Raw genomic sequence first — 27,695 nt, forward strand, 5'->3', positions numbered from 1 at the left:
TGTTTCAAATTTTTTTATGTTTGGTTATTGCAAATTTCTTCTTTTTTTTTTTAACAATACAAATTGAAATAATTTTCGGTATGCTAATGAATAGGAGAATCTAATGGCTCGATGCTACCAAAATGCGTACGAGCCAAAGTGGGAAGAGCTGTGCGAGCTCTTCGATGAGGATGAGAACCTCGACATTCTGGTACCCGACGAGGAGGAAGAAGATGACGATGATGTTCTTCTCCCGGAGATTCCAAATATGGCAGCCCCCCTCCCTCAACATGATGAGCCTGCTACCGTCATTTTTGATCCAATTTGCATTGATCTGTCGTCGAGCTCGGACGACGAAAATGGCATGGACTTAAACGTCCCAAAGGTGCTAAAAGACGATGGTGCAAGCTCATCCAATGCGGCGCCGCCGGAGGAAACCCCTAGTAAAGAAAAATGATTGTAAAGTTTTTTTTAATTTGAAGATTATTTTTTATGTAAGCCATTGATGCTTAATCCATGCAAGCTTTGCACGTAATAGTCTTCATATTTGCTATTCTCCTCTCCCATTCACAAGCAATATATATATATATTCTCAAACATTGTTGATTTAATTGTTGAATTAATAATATAACAATGCCAAGTTATGTTATAATCTCTATTTCTTACTCACTGTCTAATAATAAAATTTGTTTGTCTTTTACATGACTCTTCTAATTATGAAAAATATATTTAGTCCCATTCACGTCTTTTTTCTATTAATATAAAAAATATATTTTATTATAATAATATACATCTTCAACTTAATCCCGTTCACATTTTTTTTTAGATTTATAAAAAATATATTTTATTATAATAATATACATCTTCTACTTTTACATGCATTCTATTTTTTATATATTTTGTTTATTTGCTTTAAAACATGGAATATTCAAAACTCAAACAAATATTGTGATATTCTTTCTTGAGAATTTAACGTAATTACGTTTGGCTTTATTATTAAATTTTCTTTTCACGCTCATATTTCCATGTTGATCTCTTTTTCTTTTTGGATCATCAAGGATGATGATGTCATGAAAATTCATGTTCCTTTTTCTAAATTAAAAAAAAATTAGCATAATATATACAAGTATTTACCTTAATATAGTGAAATGTGTTGTGCTAATTTACTTAATATTTGTTTTTAGTGATTGATTATTATTACATTATAAATTTCAATAATCAACAATCAATATACGCAATTATTAATATCAAATATGGATAACTAACCAACAACTATAATTTTTTTTATTACTAATTAATAGAACTAAATAAATTATAATATAACTCATCTTGACACTGAACAATACTTTCAATTCTCTAAAGTTTGTCATATTGTAATTACATCCCTTTCAATTTTTTTCGTTTCACAGTTAATCACTCCTATGATTTAAATATCTAATAAAATATTGTTACAACTGTTTATTTGTTTTTTGTTCAATTGATTCTTTTGTTTTTCATCTTCATTTTCGGATTTATTTGCACCAATGAAAGTGGTCTATTCTTTCATGACTATTAAATTATTTTAATTTATTTTATAATTATTTAGTTCATTATTCATGATAATTAATTTATTCTTTATTTTTCTGTTCAAATTGATGAAATAATAGTCAGAATTTAAAATAATATAAATAGAATTAAAATAATATAAAAAGGAGACAAATATTCAATCAATTAGGTCAACCCTCATAATTAATTTCTCTCACATCAAAAGTACATATACCTATTTTCAACATTCTCACACCTATATACCTACATTTAGAAACAACTAAACCAAACATATTCTCAGTTTTCGCACAAAAACCAATAAAGAATTTCCACCCATTTCCAAAAGTTGGAAACTGAAAATGAAAATGAAAACACAACCAAACGGGCCCTAATATTACGTACGAGTTGTTTGAACACCTCTGTGAGTAATGCCTTCGTAAACAAATTTGCTAAGTTTTGACTAGATTAAATGTTTCTAACATCAATTTTGCCGTCCACTTGAAGCTCATGGTGGAGAAAAATTTTGGTGATATGTGCTTGGCTCTATTGCCTTTAATATAACCATCCTTGATTTGGGCGATGTATGCCACATTATCTTCATATATTACTGTGGGACTTTTCTCGATTGATTCTAGTCCACATGATTCATGAACGTAATATATTAGTGATCTAAGCCATACACATTCGTGCCCAGCCTCATATAATGCAATTAATTCTGCATGATTTGATGAGGTGGCTACCAAGGTATGTTCGGTTTAACGCCAAGAAATAGCAGTTCCACCATAAATGAATACATATCCAAATTGAGATATAGCTTTATATGGTTCAGACAAATACCCCGCATCTGAATAACAACTAATTTGGCTGTTTTGGCATCATCTTGCCATTCAAAATATAGTCCCACGTCATTTGTTCCACGCAAATAACCTAGAATGTGTTTAACACCATTCCAGTGTCTCTTTGTTGGTGTTGAGTTATATCTTGCTAGTAGATTAATTGAAAAGACTATATCTAGTCGAGTATTATTAGCAAGATACATCAATGCACCAATTGCACTGAGATATGGTACTTTTGGACCCAAAATTTCATCATTATGTACTGGAGGATGGAACGGATTTTATTAATATCAAGTGATCACTACCATAGGTGCACTATGGATGAGCTTTCTCCATATAACAACGCTTAAGGACTTTTTCTATATAGTTCTATTGATGAATGAAAATTCCACCCTTAGTATGTTCGAACTGCAGGTCGAGACAATACTTTGTAATGCCTAAATCTTTCATCTCAAACTTACTTTTTAAGTAATCAGCTGCTTATCGAATCTCTTGAGGAGCTCCAATAATATTCAAATCATCAACATACACAACTATGATTACAAATTCCGACTCTGTTGTCTTTATGAATAAACATGGACTTATTTGATTATGCTAAAATCTTTTCTTTATTAAGTACTCACTAAAACGATTGTACCACATACATCCTGATTGTTTAAGTCCGTACAAGGGCCTTTTTAATTTGATGGAGTACATATGATGAGGCTTTGACTGCAATGCTTCAGACATTTTTAATCCTTCTAGGATTCTCATATAGATATTTGTATCCAATGACCTATACAGATATACAGTTACCACATCCATGAGCTGCATTTGCAGTTGTTCAATGACTGATAAACTGATTAAAACTCTAAGTGTGGTTTCATCCACTATAGGTGAATATGTTTCAGTATAATCAATTCCGAGCTTTTGAGTAAAACCTTGGGCGACAAGTCTAGCTTTGTACCTTACAACTTTATTTCGTTCATTTCTCTTTCGTATAAACGCCCATTTATGGCCAATTGGCTTGACACCTTTTGGTGTTGGAGTTATAGGTCCGAATACTTCTCGCTTATTTAGTGAGTCTAGCTCATCTTATATGGCTTTTTTTTCAACATTTTCAATCATTTCGATGTCAACATTCTTCCATAGTTTGAAAATCATTTTCATCTTCACCCATGATTTCGACGGCTACAGAATAGGCAAAAATATCATTTATTTCAATTTCTTTATGATACCAACCTAAACTGTTATGAGCATAATTAATAGACATCTCGTAACTATCCTCAAGATCTTGCTCATTACTTTTAGAGTCTTCAAATAAAACCACTTCAGGGATTTTACCCTTAGAGACGATACTAGAGATCACTTAGCATCGTAATTAATTGAGATTATATCTTTTGAGGATTTTCATCTTTACAGCCAAGTGGTCTACCACACTTCTGGCTTATTTGTGACTCAGATGCATTTGATTGAGTAAGAATCGCTTTAGGAACTTTTAAACGAGCTGGAATATTTTCAGCCTAAATATGTGATTTTGCGACCTTTTTGGTATCTATCAACGCTTCTAATAGCCTATTTGAGCAAATGTATGATCTGTTGAACTTCAAGTTTACTATCATTTGTCCGTAGATCCATAAAAGACATAGATATTGCATTTCATGCAATATCTTTCCTTTTAATCTCCTTATATACTCCCCCTAATTAAAAGAGATATGATTTGACAATGAACAGTAATTTTTGTCTCTCAAATCCCAATATCAAACCTACACCATTTATTTTAAAATATTTTAAATTACCTCAAAACACAAATTTAAACATACCATCTATCTTCAATACACACTTATTTATCTTTATTTATCTCTCTCTCTATCTTCAAAACACAAAACAAAACACTCAAAATACAAATCTAAACACTATGCTAGTATTTTCTTTTATTGTTTCTCCTAGTTTATTGCCAAATACAGTTCGGCATCAAGAACCCATTATAGATAGTCTTTTCCAAAAACGTCAAGGCAACAAAATCTAATTTTGTGAGATTGGTCATTAAGCTACAACAAGTTAATATGGACTTTTAACATAATATTCAACATGTACATATAAGTAAAATAAAATGTATTACACATGATATAAAGTAAAAATGACATAAAATATTACTAATATTAAGTAACATATAAGTTACCATGTAATTAATTTGAATTATTATGGCATGCATGCATACATGGAATTAAATTTGGCTTAAATCTTATAATGTTACAAATAGCAATTAAATGGTATTCATGTCAAAATTGTTTTCTTAACAAATAAATTTTATTGTATATGAATATACTAACAAAACATGTAAAATACATACATAGGCATATGAAAGAAAACTATATAAGTAAATGAACTTAATTAAATTAACTTCAAGTTACTCATATTTTAATAACAATAGCTATACTATGATATCCAAAAAATTATTACGAATCAATTAAATAAACAAAGAAGCTTCGGGCTTCTTGATCAAGCCATTATCTCAAAACACTTCAGGTGGTGAGAAAATGAAACATTATACTTATCATCGCTTTAGGGATGATATCGCACATAATTGCTATAAAATATTTCACCTACTACTGGAGATGATTTTAACTCATTACTTTACTTCAAGAAGCAATGAAATTTTATAGAATACATCCACTTCAGGAGATGAAATTAAGAATTGTATGCCTACTTTTGGAGGCAGTATCACATCTACTTCAAGGGATGAAATTAAGAATTGTATGCCTACTTCTAGAGGTAATATCAAATATGATAGAATATATATATGTATATATCCACTTCAGGAGACATTGAAATATATAGAATATAATACTCATATTTTATTATGAATAATCAAGAATAAAAGTAACTATGATATTGTAGAGGTAAACAAACAAAGAATAAAAATTATACTAGAAAGATTAACATTCTACCTTAATCGAGCGTAATGTCGTGCTGATAACGTGTTATAAACTTAGAGAAATCCTAAGTTTATTAGCCTATCACTTCTAATAGAATATAAAGAAAATAATATATGTATTTCCTCCAAATCACTTTCTTATTACATAAAATACATGATGGTATTTGTAGACCATCAAAATTGTGATTACAAAATACACCATAACTATTATAATTATAAACCATCATGGGGGATACAAAAGGGTATAACATAATGGACATTAAAAAGGAATATCAAGAGATGTATGCATTCATATATATATGTATATATAATAAATTCTTATTTTATAATTAATTCTATAATTTTTTTCATCCCTATATTTGAGATGATAAAATCATCGATATTTTTCTAAATTAAAATAATTTCCCAGGAAAGCATGAAATAAATAAATTTATCTATATACGACCTAAACCTATCCTCTCTCTCACACAAGAATTCTTCTCTCACACACACTATGTACACACACTGGGACTCTAGCTTGAACCTTAGCAATCCAAACGCGAGCAGCAACCGTTGGAGGAGGTGGACGTTGACAATCCAGATGCGAGGGGGGACTTTGCATAGTTTCTTGAATTAGTGCAGAGGGCAATTGAATGTGGAGACTCAGAATATCTTAATATACTTGGTCAGATCAAGATGAAGTGGGTGGAGAGGTTTGGTTCATTAGTTAGGGTCCACGTCGGGGGTGGGAGTGCCTGAAGTTACAATTGGTTCTACCACGCCAAATCCTAGGCCAACACCTAGGGTTTCTTCAGCGCCATGCATGAATCTTGTGCTATATAGAGGTTCACGGTAGGATACGGAGGAGATGGGTACTAATGAGAAGCAAGAAACAAGGTCAAAATTCTAGCCTTAGATCGGTGGCTAGGGTTTCACCCTCAACATTCATGGGAATTGTAGGACTACAGGCACACAGTTAGGTAAAGTTGTTCATAAAACTGTTGATATTACATAGGGCGGGTGAGATTTATGTTTGTTGGGTTAAGCTTTAATCGCCTATGATGCCTATGGAGGAAGACAAGTTAGCAGAGGGTTGTGATATATCAATTAGGCGAACGTTGCACTACGTTCGCTCAGAGTTCAGAAGGATGAAATAGTCGCTAAGCCCGCCTATTGTCTTGGACTCTAGGCTCTTTCAAAGGCAACCTATTGTCTTGCAACAACGGGAACCTGGCTTAGCACATTCGGTAAGATGAATAGTATAGTACATGCCCGAGAATAAGAGAAATTAACAAAAAATTGAATTTAAATCAAAATTAATATCAGATCAAGGGGATATACCCCTTGATTCTTTTAAGGGTTCTGGAGTAGATCGGCCAGGGAATGTGCGAGCGGAAGCGCGGGAAATAAGAAGTGAGAAATTACATATAATTAAAAATTATTTCTACAACCAACCAAGAGGTGTATCCTTGGTGTTCCCGAGCCTCCGGTGTAGTATGTAAATTAGAATAAAGCAACAAATCCCAACATACAAGGTTATAAATAAGCAAACAAAAGATATACATTTATGTAAATGAAAGCTTACCTCTTTTGTTTATGTTAACCCAACAACATGTACTTGACTCTTTGTTCACCTTAAGCTCCAATATAGAAGTCCTCTAAAGATGATCCACACCACAGCGAGAGAAGAATGATTTTGATCCCCTTGCTAAAAGAAATCAAAACCGTTTGGGAAGAAGATGATTAAGGAGAACTGCACTATTAGTTAGTGTATTCTCTTCATTAAATTCTCTACAACTCTACACTTGATCTTAAATCAATGAGAGTTAGAGAATTAATAAACTGATAGGGAGAGAAAGAGAGGGCCACATTTTCATGGATGACGGTTGGAGATTGTGTGTTTTCTATATTACGTGTATCATCTAACGATAATAAAAATCACACACATATATATATGCTTTGTATGGGAATGTGAAAATGTGTTACAAGGCAACTCCCTTCCTTTATGGATCATTCCATATAGAGAAGAGTTCCAAATATGGTCAAGTTTGCACTTTACAAAAGTGCAACTTGGTCAACCCTCCTTCCAATAATAGAAGTCAACCATTTGGTTAATGGGCCTTAATTTAGTAGATCAAGTTTTATTTTAATTAAATTAAAATAAATTCAAGGCCCAATGAATTTAATTAAATCCAAACTAAATTAAACTCAATATCATTTAATTCAATTAAAGACATAAGCCCAATCTCTCTAATTAATAAATTTAATTTATTAACTAAGACAAGCTCAATCAAATTACTTCAATTAGTTTAATCTTGAGTCATTCATCCTATGAATCAATTAAGCCCAATGTCATTTAGTCAAATTAAAGACATAGGCAAAAATATCTCTAATTAATAAATTTTATTAATTAAGACAAGCCCAACTAAATTAATCCAATTAATTTGATATTGGGCTATGCATCCCAAGTATGAATAATTCAAAACAATTATATTTTTAAAATTATTTCTAAATTAATTCCTTGTCCTTCTTTGATTATTTGTTTGTAACTCTTTAGGTTCACCTTTCAGCTAGACTTGGGCTAGCGTCTAACACTACTGATTAATTAAAGCCAATTTAATTAATTATTCCTAATCAACCATTGATGAGGAAAGGCCGCTACCATTGGTGGCCATCTAACAATGATCCATGACATAGAGGCTAGGTGAATATTCGTTCCGTCTACTGTCTCCCGACCTGAGCCTAGGGCATGAAATTTGGTTGGTATCGATTTTCATCTTGGACTAGGCATCAATAATTTGTAGTTAAACTTGATACCACGTTTTGCTTAATTGCTTTGCATAGGAAATCATTTTCAATTCGATCAACTACTGTAGCTACAGATTTATAAGGCGTGAACGCGTTTTCAAGTGCATACGAGATATTGTTGTCATATATAGACAAGGGACGGTTCCTCTTTTTGAAACGCACCGTCTTCATTGCACATTCAACTGTACTGGACAAGGCTTATAATGATCATGTCTGTGATACAATCACCTCTCGCCAGATCCAAGATACAGCCATGGTTCCTCAAGTCCGACGATTACACCTGTACTATCGAAGCTAGGAATTCTAGTCATATCGATCAAGCTTTCAAGGCTTTCATATGACGATTCCCGCGAGTCAGTTCAGTCAGTTGACTAACTTGTCATCTAACCCACTGATATTGTGTAGACGTCCAACATTTGTTGCCTATGAAACACGGCATTCATTCATTGAATGTAATATTTAGTGCAAGTCTCAATAAGACTCTCGAGATCCCTAACTTGGAACATTTCAAACAACCCTCAGAAGTTGGTTCCGTAGTCATCATCCGATACGTATCCCAACAACATGGGTTATCTAATAGTCTATAGGCATCTGTTGAGACATTAAAGCAATGCTTATCGTAATTGGTAAGCACATCAGACACATATATCAAGGGTGAATCTTACCATACTCACAAGGAATGCGCTCACTGTTCCCCTATCTCACGAGTCGTGGAGGACGATAGTTGAGGTGTAATGTGTTTGAAGGGTTGGTCTTAACATCGAGTAGCATGATTCGCTTGGTGTTTTCGGAATCATGATGAGGCAAATCGTCTTGGCAATCTCATTAGATGAGAATGGTATTGGATACCTCCCATGAGCCTTTTGCCGTGTGAATTGTAAAATTGGGCATGGTATATTGCGCTTGTGAATTCAAGCCCACTAAAAAATAATTTTGGCGATAACCCACTTGAGAGTGGTGGGCTTATGTGTCCCGGTCTTATTTATAATAATTTATGGGATAATGGATCCCATCTCTTAGGTGAGATATACACTCCCATCAATTATTATAAACTTGTATTAAAACTATCTTTCCCCATTTACCTTCCACTCTCCCAACTCTCTCCTCTCTCTCTCTTCACTTATGTCCCCTCTTTCTCCCTTTTTGTTTCCATCTATTTCTTCTCCCCAAAAACTATAACCAAATGACTCGTCTGAAACAAATCTTGGAGTTCTTGCTTTTTCTAAATGATTACAAAATTGTATTTCAAATTATAACAATTAGATAATAAAATATAATAAAAATATTACTTTATCTTTTTGGGACTTTTGAAAAATATTTGAGTTTTGATTAGTTGCCAAACTGAATGTGTATTTAGAACTTCTGTTTTTTGTGAATATAGAAAAAAAATTCCACAAATTAATTTTATTTTAAAAACTTTATTTCAATAAATAATTTAGATTTTTTTTTGGTAATCATTCACAAACTAGGGTATAAAAATAAAAATAACTTAAAAAAGGATGCCTTTAATAGTCCTTTTACATTTGCTCATACTTTATATATCCCTTCAACTAAATACTATATAACATTATCAAATGAGATATCACAAGTATAATACCTTAAACCAACAATATATAATGAAAGGTTGGATTAATTATCATTCAATTTTTCATCCTATTCAATCTCATCACGCCTAATTATTGTATGAACCAAATGAGCTTTATAGATATTTTATAGGATAGGGTATTGGTAGGGGATGGAAAAATTGCTATATAGTCGTCGGGTCCAGGTAGGGCGACACCCACCCATTGACAGGCCTAGATGGGAATAGTGGACCACAATTGGCGGGTTGTGGGCGAGGAGGGATCCGAACCCCCCCCGACACCGTGGTTCGTAGCCACGTGCTCTAATCCTCTAAGCTATAGGCCCCACCCCATCTCCACTGGATTTGTTCTCGGGAGTACCCTACAGGCTGACTTCTTAAGTCTTTTCCATATAACAATTAATAAATTAAAATTCAGACGAATAATACTATACTCACAGATGACATTACTTGGTACCAACATCACAGGGTGAATAACATTTTACTTTGGGGAAAAGCTATAAATGGGCAAAAAACGTACATGAGCATAAGAATTTTGTACCTTCCTATAATAAATATTACTTTTGGTCCATCAACTATGCCACCTATCCAGATTTGGTCCCTCGTATTTTTCTCTCATCCTTAGTCGCTTACAATTTATATATTCCATCATTTTCAGTCCCTTTGGTTATTATCCGTTAAAAGCTAATGGATTTCTTAAAAGAAAATTCTATTGGAAGGATTCAAAATCGAGGCTTGTGCAAGAATTCAATGCATTTACTACTCCACCAAGTGCAATACTTGTTTACATTTTTAAATAAAATATTACTTAATAATATAAATTACTTAAAAAAACTGTTTGTACTGCCAAAAGTACTTGAAATCAAGGCTGAGTTCCTAAGAGTTATTAATTTTTTTATTACAAAAAAAAAGTTTATATTAATATAAATTTTTTAAATATATTAATAATAATATAACGAGTCGCTATTTTCGATTAAAAATTAGTTTTTTTTAAATAAAAAGCCCAAGTCGCAATTCGAAATTGCGACTCCAAGTCTTAATTTGGAATTGCAACTGCAAGCAACTTGCGACTTGGGTGGGCAATTTTTTATATTTTTATTTTTTAATCAAATTTTGTATAATTAATTATATAATTTTATTTAATTATATATAATTAACATAATAAAGTTCAAAAAATTATAATATTAAAATTGTATAAATTTAAAAAATTATAATTAAGTATACAAATATAATATGTATATTTTTTTGTACAGCTGTAAAAAATACAATGAAGTATATAATTATTCTTGACAACCCGATACCGGCACATCTAATTGTGTAGAAGAATTTCTTTGTTCGAATTGTTGCCTTGCACGCGTTTGCGCCCAATCCATCTCGTTGTGAATAATTTATAAAATTATATTATTTAATTAGTCCCTTTATTAAATATAGTTTATATTGAGCGATGTATTATTTAACCGGAGTATTTTATGATTTTGGCTATTTATATTAATGTTCAATTAAACATCACATTTGATATAAAAATGATATAGTTGGTTAATTAAATTATTAGATTTGTTATATTTAACCAAATACGTAATTCTATGTATTATTGTTTAATTAAATTATATAGTAACGATAAATTGTTAAAAAATTCATAAAAATATTTCAGAAATTCTTCTACACAATCAGATGTGCAGGTATCGGATTGTCAAAAAAAATTATATATTTCATTATATTTTTTACAACTGTACAAAAAAATATACATTATTACACTTGTACAATTAATTATAATTTTTTAAATTAATATAATTTTAATTAATTATATATAATTAAACAAAATTATAACTTTAATATGTTAATTATATATAATTAAATAAAATTCTATAATTAATTATTTAAAATTTAATTAAATAAAAAAAATTGCCCAAGTCGTGATTATGAATCAGAACTTGGGTTTTTGTTTAAAAAAAGAATTCGCCCAATCACGACTTGGGTATATTTTTTTAAAAAAATTATTTTTAATCGAGTTGTGATTTTCGTTATATTATTATTAATATATTTAAAAAAATTATATTAGTATAACTTTTTTTATAATAAATAAATAAATAACTCGAGTTCCTAAGTCTTTTCCCTACAACAATTAATAAATTAAACTTCACAAGAATAATACTATGCTCGCAGATGACATTACTTGGTACTGACATCACAGGGTGAATAGCATTTTACTCACTGGAAAAACTATAGAGAGGCAAAATTCCTACAACATAAGAATTTAGTGCCTTCCTACTCATTTTTAACCAGACATGTTTTGTTAAGCCAAAACTACCCTTGTATACATATACATCTGAAAATTGACTGTTTGACCACAATGAGAGACAATTCAGCATCAAAGCTTTTATATATAAACACAAAATCAATTACCAGTTGCATTATACTCACTGTTAGAGGACTAGTTACGGCGAGTTGCTCTGGCCCTTCTTTCTTTTTTTTCTTTTCTCCGAGGAAGTTTTTCGTCCAATAAAGTTTTCAGAAGGGGGTTACTTTCTGTTAACCCACTATGTACATACAACAGAAGATGCCAGCATGCGACAGTAAATTGCATGTAATGAGACTATAACTAGATCATTATTTCGGAGGTAATCCGGTGGCCATTGAAACTTATTTCTCTTTTACATAAATACATGGTTGAACGCAAAAATTAGACCTATAACTACATTAGCAGCTCAACCCAAAAACAACACCAGCCGACTGTCGGGAACACTACTACAAGCAAGACGCTCAGACAGTATCCCCCAAGTATAATAGGATCTTTCTATATGATGACATGATAAGATAAATGATATGTTTCTGGAAACTCCGCAAGAGAAAATGTGCCACACGTCTCTAGCTCTCTTACAGTTACAGGTGCCTGTTCTTTCTTTCTGACTTGATTGCCTCATAAGACACCATAACTTCCTTGAATTTTGCTTCAGCAAACTCTGTCGGCAGTAACAAAATCGGCACAGCTAATATGAGTGATCAATCAGATGAAAGATAAACAGTTAGTGTTAGTATCTGCAGAATTCACCACCTTTATTGTCCCGATTCTGATCAGGGTGAAATTCCTTTGCTTTTGTTCTGAAGGCTGACTGTAGATAAACAGGGGAAAGAGAACAGTGAAAAGAAACATTTAGAAACATAAGCCAGGAGCAAACTATTAAGAGTACCAAGTAAAGGTACTGTTATTAATCGAATTCCATCATCAGATATCAATTACTCATAAAGATGCAGCACAAACAACTATAGGGACAACCACCGACCTGAATATAATAAACCTAATATTTTTTCAGCAATGACAAAAGCAGTGTGAACAGAAGTAGATTTGTAAATGATGTATCTTACCTACACTATCACAGCGAAAGATATCTAGGGGCCTGGATTTCAACTATCTAGAGAGTAAGTAGCACGGAACAAACCCACAAACCCTTCAATAATGCGGCCAGTTTACACAGAATTGTAAAATTAAGTGCTTTTTGTCCATTGTCACATTGTAATGAGTTAACTATATCCTACCTAAGATAATGTCAGAAACAGATGATACTACCATAAATACCCTAATCCTACATTTGGAAGGAAGAATTTTTTTGGATGAATGATTTGGAGAAAGATCTCAAATGATCCCATAAAAAAGAATTTGAAACCCATCAATAAACTACAAAACATAGTTATAAAAATAAAAAAAAATTGAAGGATTTGTTAACCTTCCAATTTGGCATTATCCAAACAATCCAAATGATTCATTACTCAATCCAAATGTAACCTAAATGATTTAACCTTAAAGAAACTAAACATGTTCTAGAAATGACTTGCCTCTTCATACTAGTTTTGATCTCAAAGTTACTTCAGAAAGGTCAGAGGCACAAAATCAGCACCTAATTAAAATCTATAAAAATATTAATAGTTTCAAGTTGAAGAAGCCTAAACAGAGCATGTTCAACGTAATTGATAGCTGTCCCTTTTGCACAGAATTTAGTAATTTATTTTTGCCGACACTGGTCTGCAGAATCAAAAAAGAACTCAATCATTATTCATGCTCAGTGACATAGGACAACCCAGCATCAATCGGACACAACCAGTCACTCTATCAGCCATTTCTAACAATTATTAGGTACTTGAATTTCAAAGAAGCATTTAGAAACCAGCCCATTTAATTGATAAAGTAATCAGGTAAGAAAAAAGTAACATAAGTTAACAATAAATGAAAACTTCCACTAAATGCAAGAGTATGAGGATTCTATGGACCATCATTACATTAAGCTACCAAAAGATGTCATCCAGGCAACAGTTTTCCCGCTGTGTTAACCTTGCGTACCATTTTGTTCCCTTCCTTCCAGTGGTCAGAATCATTGACATAAAGACGAAAGAGAATGAAGAGTCATTTACGGAACACAACTATGTCCTTCAGCTCTTTGATTACATTTTCTATCAGGATATCCTAATCTAAAGACAGAAGAGAGTAAGTGAAGCCTATGAAAACATATTTAGCTCTTCAATATCTTAAGCAACTTTCAATTAGTGCATTAGTACCAGATGCTCAAAAGTATCAGCTGAAAAATTATATTGTGAAACTAGAATTGTTTGAGATTGTCTCAGACTATTTGGAAAACTTTGCCTTGGATGAAATTTTATCATGATAACAGGCTACAATTCCTACAGTTCATTTCAGATTCCTATGCACTTATTTGTAGCCATCAATTCGTTGAGCAACATATCATAAAGTATTTTCCCTATAACATCTCTATATAACAGAGATATGCATAAATACTCCTGAAAAGAATCACAATAGTACAATCTAGAACTCTTTTCCTCTCAGATATTCTAAAAATATACAGAACCTCATCCAGTGAGAAGGTTATGAGAAAAGAACATTTTGATGATCCTCCAAAACTCCACTTCTTCCTCTTTTCCAGTGGTAAAACTTCTCAGAAATCAGAATTTAAATCAAATATTTAAATTCATCTCACGTCATTTATCACCTTTCGTTTCTTTTATTTCAGTTTATTTCAAGTGAAACAGGCTATAAACAAGAATAAAAATGTCGTCATAATTGAAATCCGATGAGATAAACTTTTCATCTGTTACCAGATAAGATCGGTATGGATATGTATACATTAGACTCATTGGCAAGTACCTTTATCTCGTCATCTGTGTAAGGTTTTGTCCTCAGCCTGAAAAAGAGGAAGACAGGCAAATCGGCGAACTTACAAATGCACATACCGTTCATATAGTGATGCATGTATCAGATTAAGACTTCTATAAAATAGCAATGAACTGTAATTAAGAAAACCCAGCTAATAAATGCGTACATCATTTTATCAATATGTTGAAGACTGCATAAGATACACAGAACTTTCCCATGCATCCATGAAAATTTATCTCTTTTAAATGGAAAAGAGCATGCCTTCTTCACTGGAGAATGGCATGACTTTTAACACAGGATATCATCCTACTACTTAATTACTTCACTTAACCTATATTGCACCGATCCAGGTACAATCACACATATGCACGCCAAGGACAAAGGATAGCACCATATCCAAAAGTTGTACAGTTAGCCACATATATAGAATACAATAAGACTACAAAACCGCATTGTTAATATAAATAAATCTTTACACTTATATGAAATTTGTACTTCATAACAAAACATTTCTAAAAGTTAGGACACCTACTCATGTTATATTCTCCCAGATGGTTTAAGATCCAATAATTGGATCCAAGTAAAATGAGCAGCCCATTTTGAAAGAAAACTGCAAAAGCCCAAGTCTATTGAAAGTCAGACTCAAAACCCCAGTCATCATTTTCAAACTACATCTTCCACTCTTCCGCCACTGCACAACTTCTGTCTCTCTCTTTTAGTATTTTTTCTCTTATCTCCATCTTCCCCTCCCTTTTCGTGCTTTGTCTCCAACTGCTTTTCTACCTCTTTTGCTTTGCCTTTTTTTCTCTTGCACCGAGGGAGTCTATCTGGAATTAAGCTAAACCTCAAGGGAGAGTATTGTAATCGTCCCATAAAACTTCTCTTCATTCAAAGGAATTTCACTAGTACCAACCATTGTTAGAATAGCGGTGAAACCATTGTGTTAGTAGATTGATTGGGATTTTGTGTATATTTGCCTTATTTATTGTTGCTATTCTTGGTAGGCAGATCAATCATATTTTTACCTTATTTGTAATTCTCTCTAGTCCTAACAATATATAATTGGGACTAGCTCTTCAATGAAAACCAATCCTTTCTCTTCTTCCTATTCAACATGGTATCGAGCAGGTTTACGAAACAAAACCTGTACAACCCTAGCTCACCTGCTTCCCCAACCCACCACTCCACATTCGCCGCCTTTTTTCAATGTCAACCTTGGTTTTTGTCTACTTTTCATTCTAACACACTCTCTTCTTTTTTGCTCTGTAGATATGATCCCTTAAAAAAACAGAAAAAAGAAAGGGTTATATCTGCTGCCACGTGATGCATTCTTAATCTTTGTCCTATACCTCTGTGTGCTTGAACTGTGTGTCTATGGCGTCCTCCTCTGATCTCAAAGGATTGGGACCATGAAATTAAATGGTCGTAATTATGTCTTTGGTCTCAAGCCTTTAAGTTTTTCCTTGGTTCTCAGAATAAGTACTCTCATATCCTTTCCTCTCCTCCAACAACTACTGATGAAAAATTTGCTGCATGGTAACAATTTGATTATTCCATTATGACTTGGTTGCTAAATAGTAAGAAGGAGAATGTTAGTGCCAATGTACTGTTTCTGAGTTCCGCCAAGGAAATATGTATACTCTACAAGATATGTATTCACATGAGAAAAACATTTCTCGCGTGTTTGAGTTATATGAGAAACCTTTTTCTTTAAAAAAGGATGGACGCTCCACAGATTATTGAAAGGTGCCACTGATGAGATTCTCTTATATCATCCTCTCAATTGTGATGCTAAGGCTAGACACGCTCAATGGGAAGAGTTTCTAGTGGCCAAATTTCTATCTGGCCTCGATTCCACCCTACGTGCCACCCGAGATTCTTTGTTGTCTAGTATTCAGTTCCTACTTTATCTAATGCCTTGTCTCAGCTTCTTCGCATTTCCACTGGTTCTGCAGTAGTGCCACCTCCCTGTGAGACCTCCGCTTTGGCTATTTGAGGTCGTGGTTCATCATGTGGCTGCTCATCTAAGGGAGGACGAGGCCGTGACTCAGATATCTCTCGTGGATCTCGATATTGTGAGCATTGTGGTAAAACCAATCATGTTTCTGAGAAATGCTGGATTAAACTTGGCAAGGCTGAGTGGGCCAATGCTCTTTCTAGTGAACCTAACGTATCAGTTCCGGAGTCTGATCAAGTTTCCGTGAGTCGAGAGACATATGAGTGACTTATCCATCAACCTATTGCCCACTCCACTTATTCAACTGCTACTCCATTTCCAGGTGTTTTTGCTGCTTCTCATGGTAAGCTATAGTTAGTGGATTCCAGAGCCACCACTCATATCAATGGAAACAAATCTTGTTTTACCTCTTTATCTATGTCTACGTTATCCCCTGTACGCCTTGCTAATGGCACTCATTCTCCTGTTTCTAGCTCCAGTATCATTCATCCCTCCAAAGATCTTACCCTTTGATGATGTTCTCTTTGCTCCTCGTTTCCCATCAGTCTAATGTCAATAAGTCAACTTACCAAGTCTCTTAATTGTTTGGTCACTTTCTTTCTTTCATATCGTGTGTTTCAGGACTTGTAGACGAAGAAGGATTGGTGGCGGACATGAGGGTGATGGCCTATACGACTTGGATACTACGACTACACCTGTGAGTGCTTGTGCCCTCTCGTCATCCATCTCTCCTTTTCAATGGCATTATGGCCTTGGACACCCCTCCTTAGCTAAGTTGAAACAACTTTGACCCCTTGAGTCTTCTGTTTCTAAGTTCAAATGTGACTCAAACATCATCTTGTCTCCTATCCGTCTAGAGTCAATAATCGTAGTTCCTGTCCATTTGATCTTGTCCACTCTGATTCTAGGGATCTAGTCGTATCGAGTCTTTTGGTGGTTTTAGATATTTTATTAGCTTTAGTGGTGATTACTCTAAGATGACTTGGCTTTATTTACTTAAAGATAGGTCTGAAGTTTCTAATGTGATCACCTCCTTCTATAATGAAAAAAAAAAAAAAAAAAAACTCAGTTTTCTGCCAACATTCGTGTTATTCGTACTCATAATGCATTGGAATTCAAAATGATGCTTCCGTTTTTTGTGCATCGCATGGCATCCTACATCAAACTTCATGCCGCCATACCTCACAACAAAATGGTGTGGCAGAACGTAAGCATCAGCATATTTTGGATGTTGTTGCATGCACACTTATGTCACACATGAATGTTCCTAAGTTTTTCTATGGGGATGTTGTGCTTACTGCATGTTTTCTAATAAATCGAATACCTTTTAGAGTTCTGTATGGAGATATATCATACTCTTGCCTATACGCCAGTAGGCCTCCTTTTCACGTTTCACCACGGGTTTTTGGATGTATGTGTTTTGCACATAACTTAGCTCATGGTATTAATAAATTAACTCTGAGGTCTGTCAAGTGCATCTTTATAGGTTATTCCCGCCTCCAAAACGGGTATCGTTATTACGATCCTGTAACTCATAGATCGTTCACTTCTGCTGATGTAGCGTTTTTGGAGTCCACTTATTATTCAACTGACATAGACAAAAACATCACTGATAGGACTTCCCCCTCTACCCTGGTGCCTCTTCCATTCACTGCGTCTCCTTTGGTACCTATTTCCAAACATTCCTCTCGACCTCTACAAGTGTATGTTCGACGTCGCCAAGTACCGCCACCACGCTTGATGATTCTGCTCATCCATCGTCTCTTCCTGTAGCTCCTCCTTCCTCTCTACCTACTCAGCCAGACGATGACCTTCCTATTACTCTTTGCAAAGGTAAACGTTCCTGTACCGCACATCCACTAGCTAACTCCATTTCTTATGACCACCTCAGCTCACTTTTTCGTACGTTTGCTGCGTCACTCTCTAGTAATTTTGTCCCCAGGACTTACCATGAAGCAGTATTACACCCTGAGTGGAAGCTGGCAATGGATGAGGAAATGTCAGCTCTAATTTCTCGAGGCACTTGAATTTGGTTTTACAGATGTTAGGCAGACCATTCAGTAATTGTCCAACGAGGACCATCCGGTATAGTTATTGTGGTTGTCTATGTTGATGACATTCTAATCTGGAAGTGACATTAAGGAAATAGAGAAGACGAAGGCATATCTGCAACACTTTGTTACCAAAGACATGGGACATCCTAAATATTTCTTGGGCATTGAGACTACTCATGGCAAAAATGGTATCTCTAGAAGGTACGCCCTTGACTTACTCCAAGAAACTGGCTTACTTGGGACCAAACCTGTTGATAATTCTACAGAATTCAACTCTAACTTTGGAATGACAATGGTATGTATTTTGAAGACAAGGCCAAATACAGACGACTCTTTGGGAAGCTAATATATTTAACCGTAACGAGACTGGACATCTCCTTTGCTGTGGGCATAGTGAGTCAATTTATGGATAGACCCCAAATTATCCACGGGAAGCTGCACTCAGGGATACTCAAATATGTTAAAGCTGCTTCAGATAGAGGTTTGTTGTTCAAAAAATATGGTCATCTAAGAATAGAAGCTTATTTACATGTTGATTATGCTAGCTCTAGAAATAATAGAAGATCTACATCTGGATACTACACCTATCTTGGGGGAAATTTAGTTACTTGGCAAAGTAAAAAAGCAAACCACTGTTACTCGGTCTAGTGCAGAAGCTGAGTACAGGGCTATAGCTCTAGCTCATATTGCTAGTGAGATGATGTGGCTAAAAAATTTATTGGGAGAATTGGGATTCTTGTACGATGAGCCACTACCTATGTACTGTGATAATCAGGTTCAGGTAGCCATTCATATTGCAAGCAATCCAGTATTTCTTGAAAGGACAAAACATATTGAAGTTGATTGTCATTTCGTCCTTGAAGCAATGAGTGGAAGAATTTGTACTCCATTTACTCCTTCATTAGAACAAACAGCAGATGTGTTCACCAATGCTTTAGGACGCAGGCAATTTCAGTTCTTATGTAGCAAGCTGAACATGGTTGATATATATGCTCCAGCTTGACGGGGACTGTTAGAAGATTGATTAGGATTTTGTATATATTTGCCTTATTTTGGTAATCAATCATATTCTTATGTTATTTGTAATTCTCTCTAGTCCTAACACTAAATAATCGGGACTAGCTCTTCAATGAAAATCAATCCTTTCTCTTCTTCCTATTCAACACATTGAAAACTAACATATCTAAAGTGTCAACAGAACCAACTATACAAATTCAGCTGCTAGACTTGAAGCAAAAGCATTTCCCACTCCTGTTTCATCCTTCTTTCAATTGTTAGAACAATGTGCACCTCCCTCCTTAAAATAGGAAATGAGTGAAACTTTTATTAAGTGAAATTTCTAGAATAGGGGTAACAAAACAATATAAATTTCATCATTAGTGATGTCGCTGGCATGAGCCATATATGACACAGTCAGGTCTCAACCATCCTGCAGCCTTTCTTACAGGATAGACAATAGAAGCCTATCATCATTCATCACATACTTCTAACATTGTTGGCCAGTCAAACAATTCTAGGCTACAAACTGAAAATTTCTGAAGACAAAAACTAGTCACTTCATGATTCTTGCTTAGCAACAAATTAGCTGTAATTTCATATCTGGAACAAAATATATACCTGTCAAGACCAAGGACTGAATAATGATGTGATAATGGAGCTCTTGCATTGGCTCTAGGTGTTTCCCCAAAATTACTACCGTTATGATCTCTGAATGAAGTATCTGCCTTCCAGTACCAATCATTCCTCTGAAAGTGTTGATGGTAGGCACCTGGACCATTTTCTTGCCAGCTCTCATAACTCCTTTTAAACTTATTTCTCTCTCTGTTGAATACACTTTGCATTCGCCGAATTCGCTCCTAAGAAAAAGCATAAGATTTGTCAATATAGTAATAAAATTTGCTATATAAAATTAAACTCATTCTTTAGCCTAGTTATTGATTATGAAATGATAGAGATACTGTAACTTAACAGAAACGACATTTCCATGAAAGAAAAGGTCAACTACCTTATTGCTTTTATCAAAGTGTGAAGGCAAGGAGCTAGCTTTGTTCTCAAAGAAGAACAAGCTATTATCAACTTATTTCTTGAGCAAAAGACAACAGAAAGGAGAAAAAGAAACTCCATGACGTAGTACAACTACAAGTGTTTAGAACACTTAATCAGAGAAATGCATCATCCACATGCACAGTTAGAAGCCAAAAGTATGGTAGCATACCCACTTTAAGTTATAATATTATTCTCTTGCTACTGCTGCAATTACAGCCAAAATTTTCAAACCAACTTGGGAGAACTATGCAAGCTGCTTCGGATGGATTACAGCCTTCTAAAAACTTCAGTCTAGAAAAAGAGAAGGGAAGAACTGAAATAACCAATAAAAGGTCATCTACATTTGCTGGTTATTTCAGGAGATCCTGGTAATTTTGTCAAACCATAGAGATCTCTTGGTTCAACTTTTATTTCTATGTACGAAATCAATGTTTTGGGATCTTCTTTAATTAGGAGTTGGTGAAAATACACCAAATCGTTTTTGAATGCGCTAGGTAGGCTGAATCATAGTTGAGAAAAGGACTTCCTTTTGTTCTAATGTTTCCTAGTTATTATCCAAGTCAAGTCATGTGTCAAAGAAAATGTTTCAAGAAAACCATAAACACAGTTTTTAACTTTTGCACTTAATGGCGAGACTCCATTAATCAGAAATCAATCTTTTCCCTTAAACCTTCTTTTATTTTCTTGAAATCTCCAATCTGTTTACCTGCTGGGAAATCAATTTAGCGACCATCAACTTGTGTATAACTTTATATCACTTCAGCTAGAGGTTCTCAAATAAATTAGAAGCAGTTTCTTATCTTTCTCTTTATTCTACAAGAAGAGGCACCCATCAAGATCAGAAAGAGATAAAAGGAAGACATATAGAGAAAACTAGAGCTAATAGCATTGGCAGCCCAATTATTCAGCCACACAAAAATTTCTCCCCTGCCATAGATCATTATTTTTTTTGGGATAATTACCGTGTCCACTCTTGAGGTTTTATCTTTATTGGTAGCTCCCTTACATTTGAAAAATTATATTTATCACACTAACACACAGTAAAGAATCCTAAAGTTCTTAATGAAATGACTCTTTGATTCTAGATAACCAAACCTCCCTTGAGATATGTAACCTGTTCACCTTTCCTAAGATATGTCAAATTACAACTACACCCTTTTTGAAGTTTTTTCATTTTAAGACCCCCTATAATTTAATGTTTTTCCTAACATAATATCTAATTTTTAAGGTAACTCTTACCATCAAGCAAGCTGCACTTCAATATACAAACTCAATTCATAACATTGCATGAAATATAAAAGAAGTCAATATATACATATGTATATGCGTATCTTAAATAGATATTCTTTCTTTTGAACAATGTCTTAAATTAGATTTTTACAGAGAACAAAAGCAAATTCAAAAAAGTCTTACCACTCTCTCCATTTCTTCTTCATATTCTTCTTGCATGCGACGATTATATCTTCTCCATGCTTCCTCTTGAAAACTAGTTCGAAAAGAGCGTCCATCCTTCCATGATGATTGAGACCTGCTCAACTTTTTGCAGTCGAGTAACATTCCAGGTCAGAAGATGTTAATTAAAAATTGGTTTAGGAGCTGTTCATGAAACATTATATATTGTCAGCTATGCACATGCAACTGCACTACTACATTTCTCCAAAAAAACTGAAAAGATAAATAAAGAACTATAAGTCCAATGATTACCTGAGAGTAGAACCAATCAACTGTTCTTCGTAATTGGGTAACCTGCAACATTTGTTAAAAATTACAAAAACAGTCCACAAGACAATAGCACAGGAATGTTTAATCAACCAAATCATAAACTTCAACCACCAGATGGACCTTTCAACAACAAAGGCAAAGTCTTACTAGATAAATTTGTACATAAACAGTAACATCTCAAACTTTTGGTTTATTTTGCATGAAATCTCACATGGCACTGAATTCTTTCATGTTCCTTCACGCAATTATTTTCCAATTACATTTTTTTTTGTATTAATGGTAAATAAATTCCACAGCATCATTTTGTAAAAATCTAATTACAATAACATTTGAAAAGCTACTATTACAAGTTTAGTGCCAATAACTTATGACTTAGTCACTTAGTCTAGTCTTAGCTGCATTGTACAATCCAACCACCCTCCTTGAATGTCTTTACCTCATTATGTAGTAGAGTTAGATGAATATATTTGTTGTTCTCTAAATGCAATAATAGAGGAAAAACAAAAAAACAAGATAAGGGTATATGGCATCCATACATGCAATATAATCTAACAATTGATCTCCCCGCAAGTTTTAATCCATTCCAATCCTCCAAGTTTGACTAACTACAAATCGTAAATTGAGGAAATTTTTCAATGAAGTGATAGTTGTTCTGTCCAAAACCTCGTTCCTATACCTTCAAGGAATATAGCAAACTTGGAGGGGAGGTTTTCTTAATTTCAAAAGGGAAAAGGGTATAGTCAGTAAGTAGTCTAACTCTCAAATGAGTAGTAGTAATTGACACCAAGGATTTTCCTTCTTTCATTATATTCCATAACTTATGAGAGCTAAAGGACCGGGAAGGCAATACAAGAGATGATGTATGCTTGGAGTTGAATTTTTATACTTCTACGGTCAAAATTAAATGACAATTTGTAATCATAAAGGGACTATGATAGCCAAGATTGAAATGAATCTGTTTAGTTATCAAATAATCCCTTCTCCCATAGAAAGGTAGCCGTAGCTGGACCATGAACCTCAAAGTTCTTTTTGTTCCTTTTAATTCTTGATCTAATTAAGAAGGTACCAGTTTTTCATTCAGAAATTAGCTTTAGTGGCTGACCACCCTTACTACTGCTAGAGATCCTAAACACCCTTTAAAGCGAATTACGGTCAGAGAAAATATTGTAAATGGTATATTTGTCAACAGAAGAAAACTTTATCATAGCAGTTCAATGTCGTAGAACTACTATAGCATTCTACATAAAGCTTTCTCCATCAAATCAGTAACATCAGGATACATGCAGCATACATATCACCTGAAGAATTCTCAGAATTATTCAACAATTCATCCTTTAATTTTTCAGAAGATGTAATCATAGACATCAATCAAACCTTAAGATCAATGCTGGGCATTTCATAATTTTTAAAGTCTAAATACTGAACTTAACAATCCCACACTCAGGCTTTTCGCATTTCCTAATTCTGATATTAACAATTAAATACCTTACCAAGATTAACATGAATTCTATACACCATTTCCACAATAAAACACTGCACTCAGCTTATTCAATAGTTTGAAAAGCACAGCAAAAGCTTCAAGAATATCAAGGTCCTCTGTCTGCAACTTGCATTGTCTTATAACTAGCTTTCCTTTTTGCACTCATCACATATGCACCATAAACAACTTCTCAGCAAGCACCACCCACACCACCGTCACTTCTCAGTCGTCTAGCCACCACTTTTACATGACACACAACCCAATGAACAGCATATTTCATAGATCACCTACCTAGAACAGTCACTAAATCCCAAAAACTAGCAATCCTGCCAAGGAAGCTCTAAAACCTTTTCGTCTATTTTGGCAAAAAAAATTATATCATAAAATTTAATACTCATCATAGTAAGGTTCCAAACATTTCCGTTTCCTATATAGGCTACACATAGTTTTCAGTCAAAATCACATGCTGAAACAAGAATCATATCTGAGAACAATTTTGAGATGTTATATCTGTGCCGAACCATTTAAGATTCAGGTAACCACATCTAGCATATGGTTCGCAACTTCACCGAACACAAAAATATCTAGTCTCCAGCAAATAGAACTTCTGAAAGTAATCATGTTTTACAAACATTACCATTTTCATCCTTATTGTAAACAAAGTAACATGCCTATCTATGCATAAAACATGGGGGCCTAATACAGCAAGAAGAATCATAAAAAACAACCAATAACTACTAATAAATTATCAAGACTTCAATTAAACTAAAATCCCAAAGTCCTAAAAGCTGAATAACTAACTTAATTATCAAAAAGCTCTTAATGCTCATGCCTTTGTAATGCATGCAAATCCCACGACAAAAATTTCAACTAAGCTAAACAACAATTTGAACAGAGAGAGACATAATTGAACAAACGCAAAAGGCTTACTGCGAAGGTAGTAACAGTGGCTCCTATTAACCCAAAAACTAGAATTCCCCATAGCCTCATGCCCTCTTCTTTCTCCTGATAACCTCTGTTGGGTTGCGGCCTTGGATTATCCCCGTTCCATTTATCGCCTTCCTCTTTGCTCATTCTCTTCTATCTTTATTCTATCCGGCTCCAGGAAAAACTCAATTCAAGAATTTCTATCGACCGATGATGACAACTCCGACTGATTGAAATCACAATGTTGAAACCATTTGCATCCCCAAATTTATCGCATGGTAAAGTGAATTCCTTCCACCGCCATAAAGATTTTAATTGAATATGACCTTTTCCTATCTCTCCGCTCTTCAATTTTTTATTATTTTCTTTTTTGTGTGAGGGTCTAAACGCAAATTGGAATTTAGATTGATCGGGACCGTTGACTTTTCATGTTACGGTTGGGATCGCGGCCGAGTTGGAGGTCCTTTTACAAGTAATTCATTTTAAGTGTTTATTATTAATTTTTTATTGCAAATAATTCAAAAAATATTTATATATATAATTTAATATCTTTTTAAGTATTTAAACTAAATTCATTTAAATAAAAAATTATAGAATTGTACTTACTAATTTCTTTTGTTCACCTTCATATTACTTTTATTTAAATTTATGACGTGATTTTAGTTTATTTGGAGTAAATTTTATTTTGATAATCAAATTTTGTCGTTAATATCGTTTTATACTTATTTAGTACCCAATTTTTATCATTAATATCACTTGGTGTCCGATGTATTTTTTTTGATCTTTTTATTTAATGATCATTTTACCACGAGATACTAAATTGAAAATAATTAATGCGCCAAAGAAAAATTCGCATAAATTTTAATTAATATATTTTCTACCATTTGACTTTCAACTTTTATATTTGAATATTATGCCACATAATATTTTTTTTTGTTATTTTGCACTAACTATATCTTTTTTTGGCAATTCACTAACTTTATTTATAAATATTTTTAAGATAACTCAATTTTTAGTAATTAATTATACTAAAAGTAAACTTTGAGACACATTGCTATCTTAAAAGAAATTTAATTTTTATTTTTATTTTTGAAAAATTATAATATAAAATTTATGCTCTTGAATATAAATTTAAGTTTTTACAATCAAATTTCAATATTTCGATTAAATGCAAAAAAATTACTTATTTCTGTACCTTTATTATATTAATTAAAAAATCATTACTGCTTGAAATCTATCTTTTTGAATGAATTTAATTGATTATTTATATATATTATTTAATAATAATTTTTACAAATATTACAAATAAACAAAGGATACCAAAAATAATAAAGATATAAGAATCGTGGAAATATAATATGAAAATAAAATGTCAAATGGTTAAAATAAAGATATAATATATTGATCGATATTTGTGCGATTTTTCTTAGGTTCATTTATTATTTTTATTTTAAAATTTAAAGGTACAATCGTCTTTATTTAAAACAATTAACAATAGAAAAGAAATAAAAAGTATAATTAGGTACCAAATCAATATTAACAATGAAACTTGGTACAAATTAAGTTAATTATAATTACTTAGTACTAAAGTAATATTAATAATAAAATTGGGTATTGATGGGGATTACCTACTAAAAAGACAAAAAAGCCCTTCATTAAGGGCAAAAACCAACATATCGGAAGGGCCATTCATGACCAGGTGGAGGCTGCACAAAAATGAATTTCTCCTTAAAGGGATCAACATTGGATTTAAGAGTTTCTAAATAACTACAGTCTTTTCGAGCTGACAAATAGAAAAAGCTTCTATCCCCTGATCTTTTTTAGGTGGTAAAAGAATATAAGGACAAAAAATTGTCAAAATTGGTTCGAAGCGATGAACCCACGTTATTATAACAAAAAGAACGATGTGGCTGATGAAGTTAGGGGATAATTGCATAGGGCAAAAATTCAAGCCCTGAAGAATTTTGGATACAGATACTGCTAAAGGAAGGCATAAACCAACTTCAAAATAAAGAAGGGAAAAGGGGCAGAACCCCTTAGGGGGATGATGCATGAGATCAAATGATTGCAGAATGAAGATCTCATAATTATTGGGAATAAAGTAGTTCTCTTTAATGCGATGAATTTGAAGTTTTACAGTAGTCACTATACTAACCCAAGGATTATGATCTAGCATTAGTTGATACCTAACATGAGTGGGAATTTTCTCTCATTTAGACTCATCTACCTGATGTCTAGATCTAGACCTAACCCTAGATGGACCCTCAACAAGAATTGGGGTCGCCCCACTTAATCGAGGAGACATCACAGAAGAAGATGAGCTAGAACTGGAATTAGAAGAACTAGAGGAAGATATTGTACCTTAAGATGGAGGTCGAGGTCAAGGAGAGCCAAGCAACAATCTCAGCAGATGAATGAGTGGGTAGAAAATTTTAAAAATAAGGGGTATATATAGGCTAAGATATGGAGACGTGCCAAAAAAGGGCCACTCTGATGGTGACAAGTGGCATCACAAAGATTGAAGTGACGGTTTAGATGAAGATATACGACTAATTAACTTCTTCCAAAGTAATTAATTATACTTAGACCCGCCCCGTGTTTGAACCTGCAAATCCAACCCTGAAATACCCAGGATTGTGCACCACATGATTAAAGCTGGGAGACGCCCTGATGAAGACACGTGGCCTGATCTACAGTATCAAATTGGACCTTATAAATACTTC

The 27,695-nt window shown here is 33.6% G+C and overlaps 1 protein-coding gene across 3 annotated transcripts; it reads right to left on the reverse strand.

Annotated features, from left to right (window-relative positions):
- Positions 1-12,203: 12,203 nt before the first annotated feature.
- On the reverse strand, positions 12,204-25,335 carry LOC105162195 (uncharacterized). 3 transcript variants are annotated; one of them, XM_011080166.3, is made up of 7 exons: positions 24,976-25,332; positions 22,548-22,589; positions 22,257-22,379; positions 20,415-20,653; positions 14,778-14,814; positions 12,678-12,735; positions 12,365-12,585 (listed from the first exon to the last, which is right to left on the reverse strand). In XM_011080166.3, the coding sequence occupies exons 1-7, from the start codon at positions 25,117-25,119 to the stop codon at positions 12,506-12,508; spliced, it is 723 nt and encodes a 240-aa protein (XP_011078468.1). In that variant the 5' UTR covers positions 25,120-25,332; the 3' UTR covers positions 12,365-12,505. The 3 variants fall into 3 exon arrangements, with proteins under 3 accessions (XP_088738817.1, XP_011078468.1, XP_011078469.1); XM_011080167.3 differs by having other exon boundaries at positions 12,447-12,585; positions 14,729-14,814; positions 24,976-25,335; XM_088882691.1 differs by lacking the exon at positions 14,778-14,814 and having other exon boundaries at positions 12,204-12,585; positions 24,976-25,335.
- Between the last annotated feature and the right edge of the window lie 2,360 nt (positions 25,336-27,695).

Source organism: Sesamum indicum, linkage group LG7 (assembly GCF_026168435.1).
Source record: "Sesamum indicum cultivar Baizhima isolate 11 linkage group LG7, ASM2616843v1, whole genome shotgun sequence".
NCBI classification, from domain to species: Eukaryota; Viridiplantae; Streptophyta; class Magnoliopsida; order Lamiales; family Pedaliaceae; genus Sesamum; species Sesamum indicum.

Bases quoted from the DNA above. Each gene is read 5' to 3' on its own strand.
- LOC105162195 (XM_088882691.1), bottom strand. From the start codon at position 25,119: ATGAGCAAAGAGGAAGGCGATAAATGGAACGGGGATAATCCAAGGCCG. The intron at 22,590-24,975 runs GTAAGCCTTTTG...CAAATGTTGCAG, and splicing joins CCACTGTTACTACCTTCGCA to GTTACCCAATTACGAAGAAC. The intron at 20,654-22,256 runs GTAAGACTTTTT...GCTTTTTCTTAG, and splicing joins AAGAAGAAATGGAGAGAGTG to GAGCGAATTCGGCGAATGCA.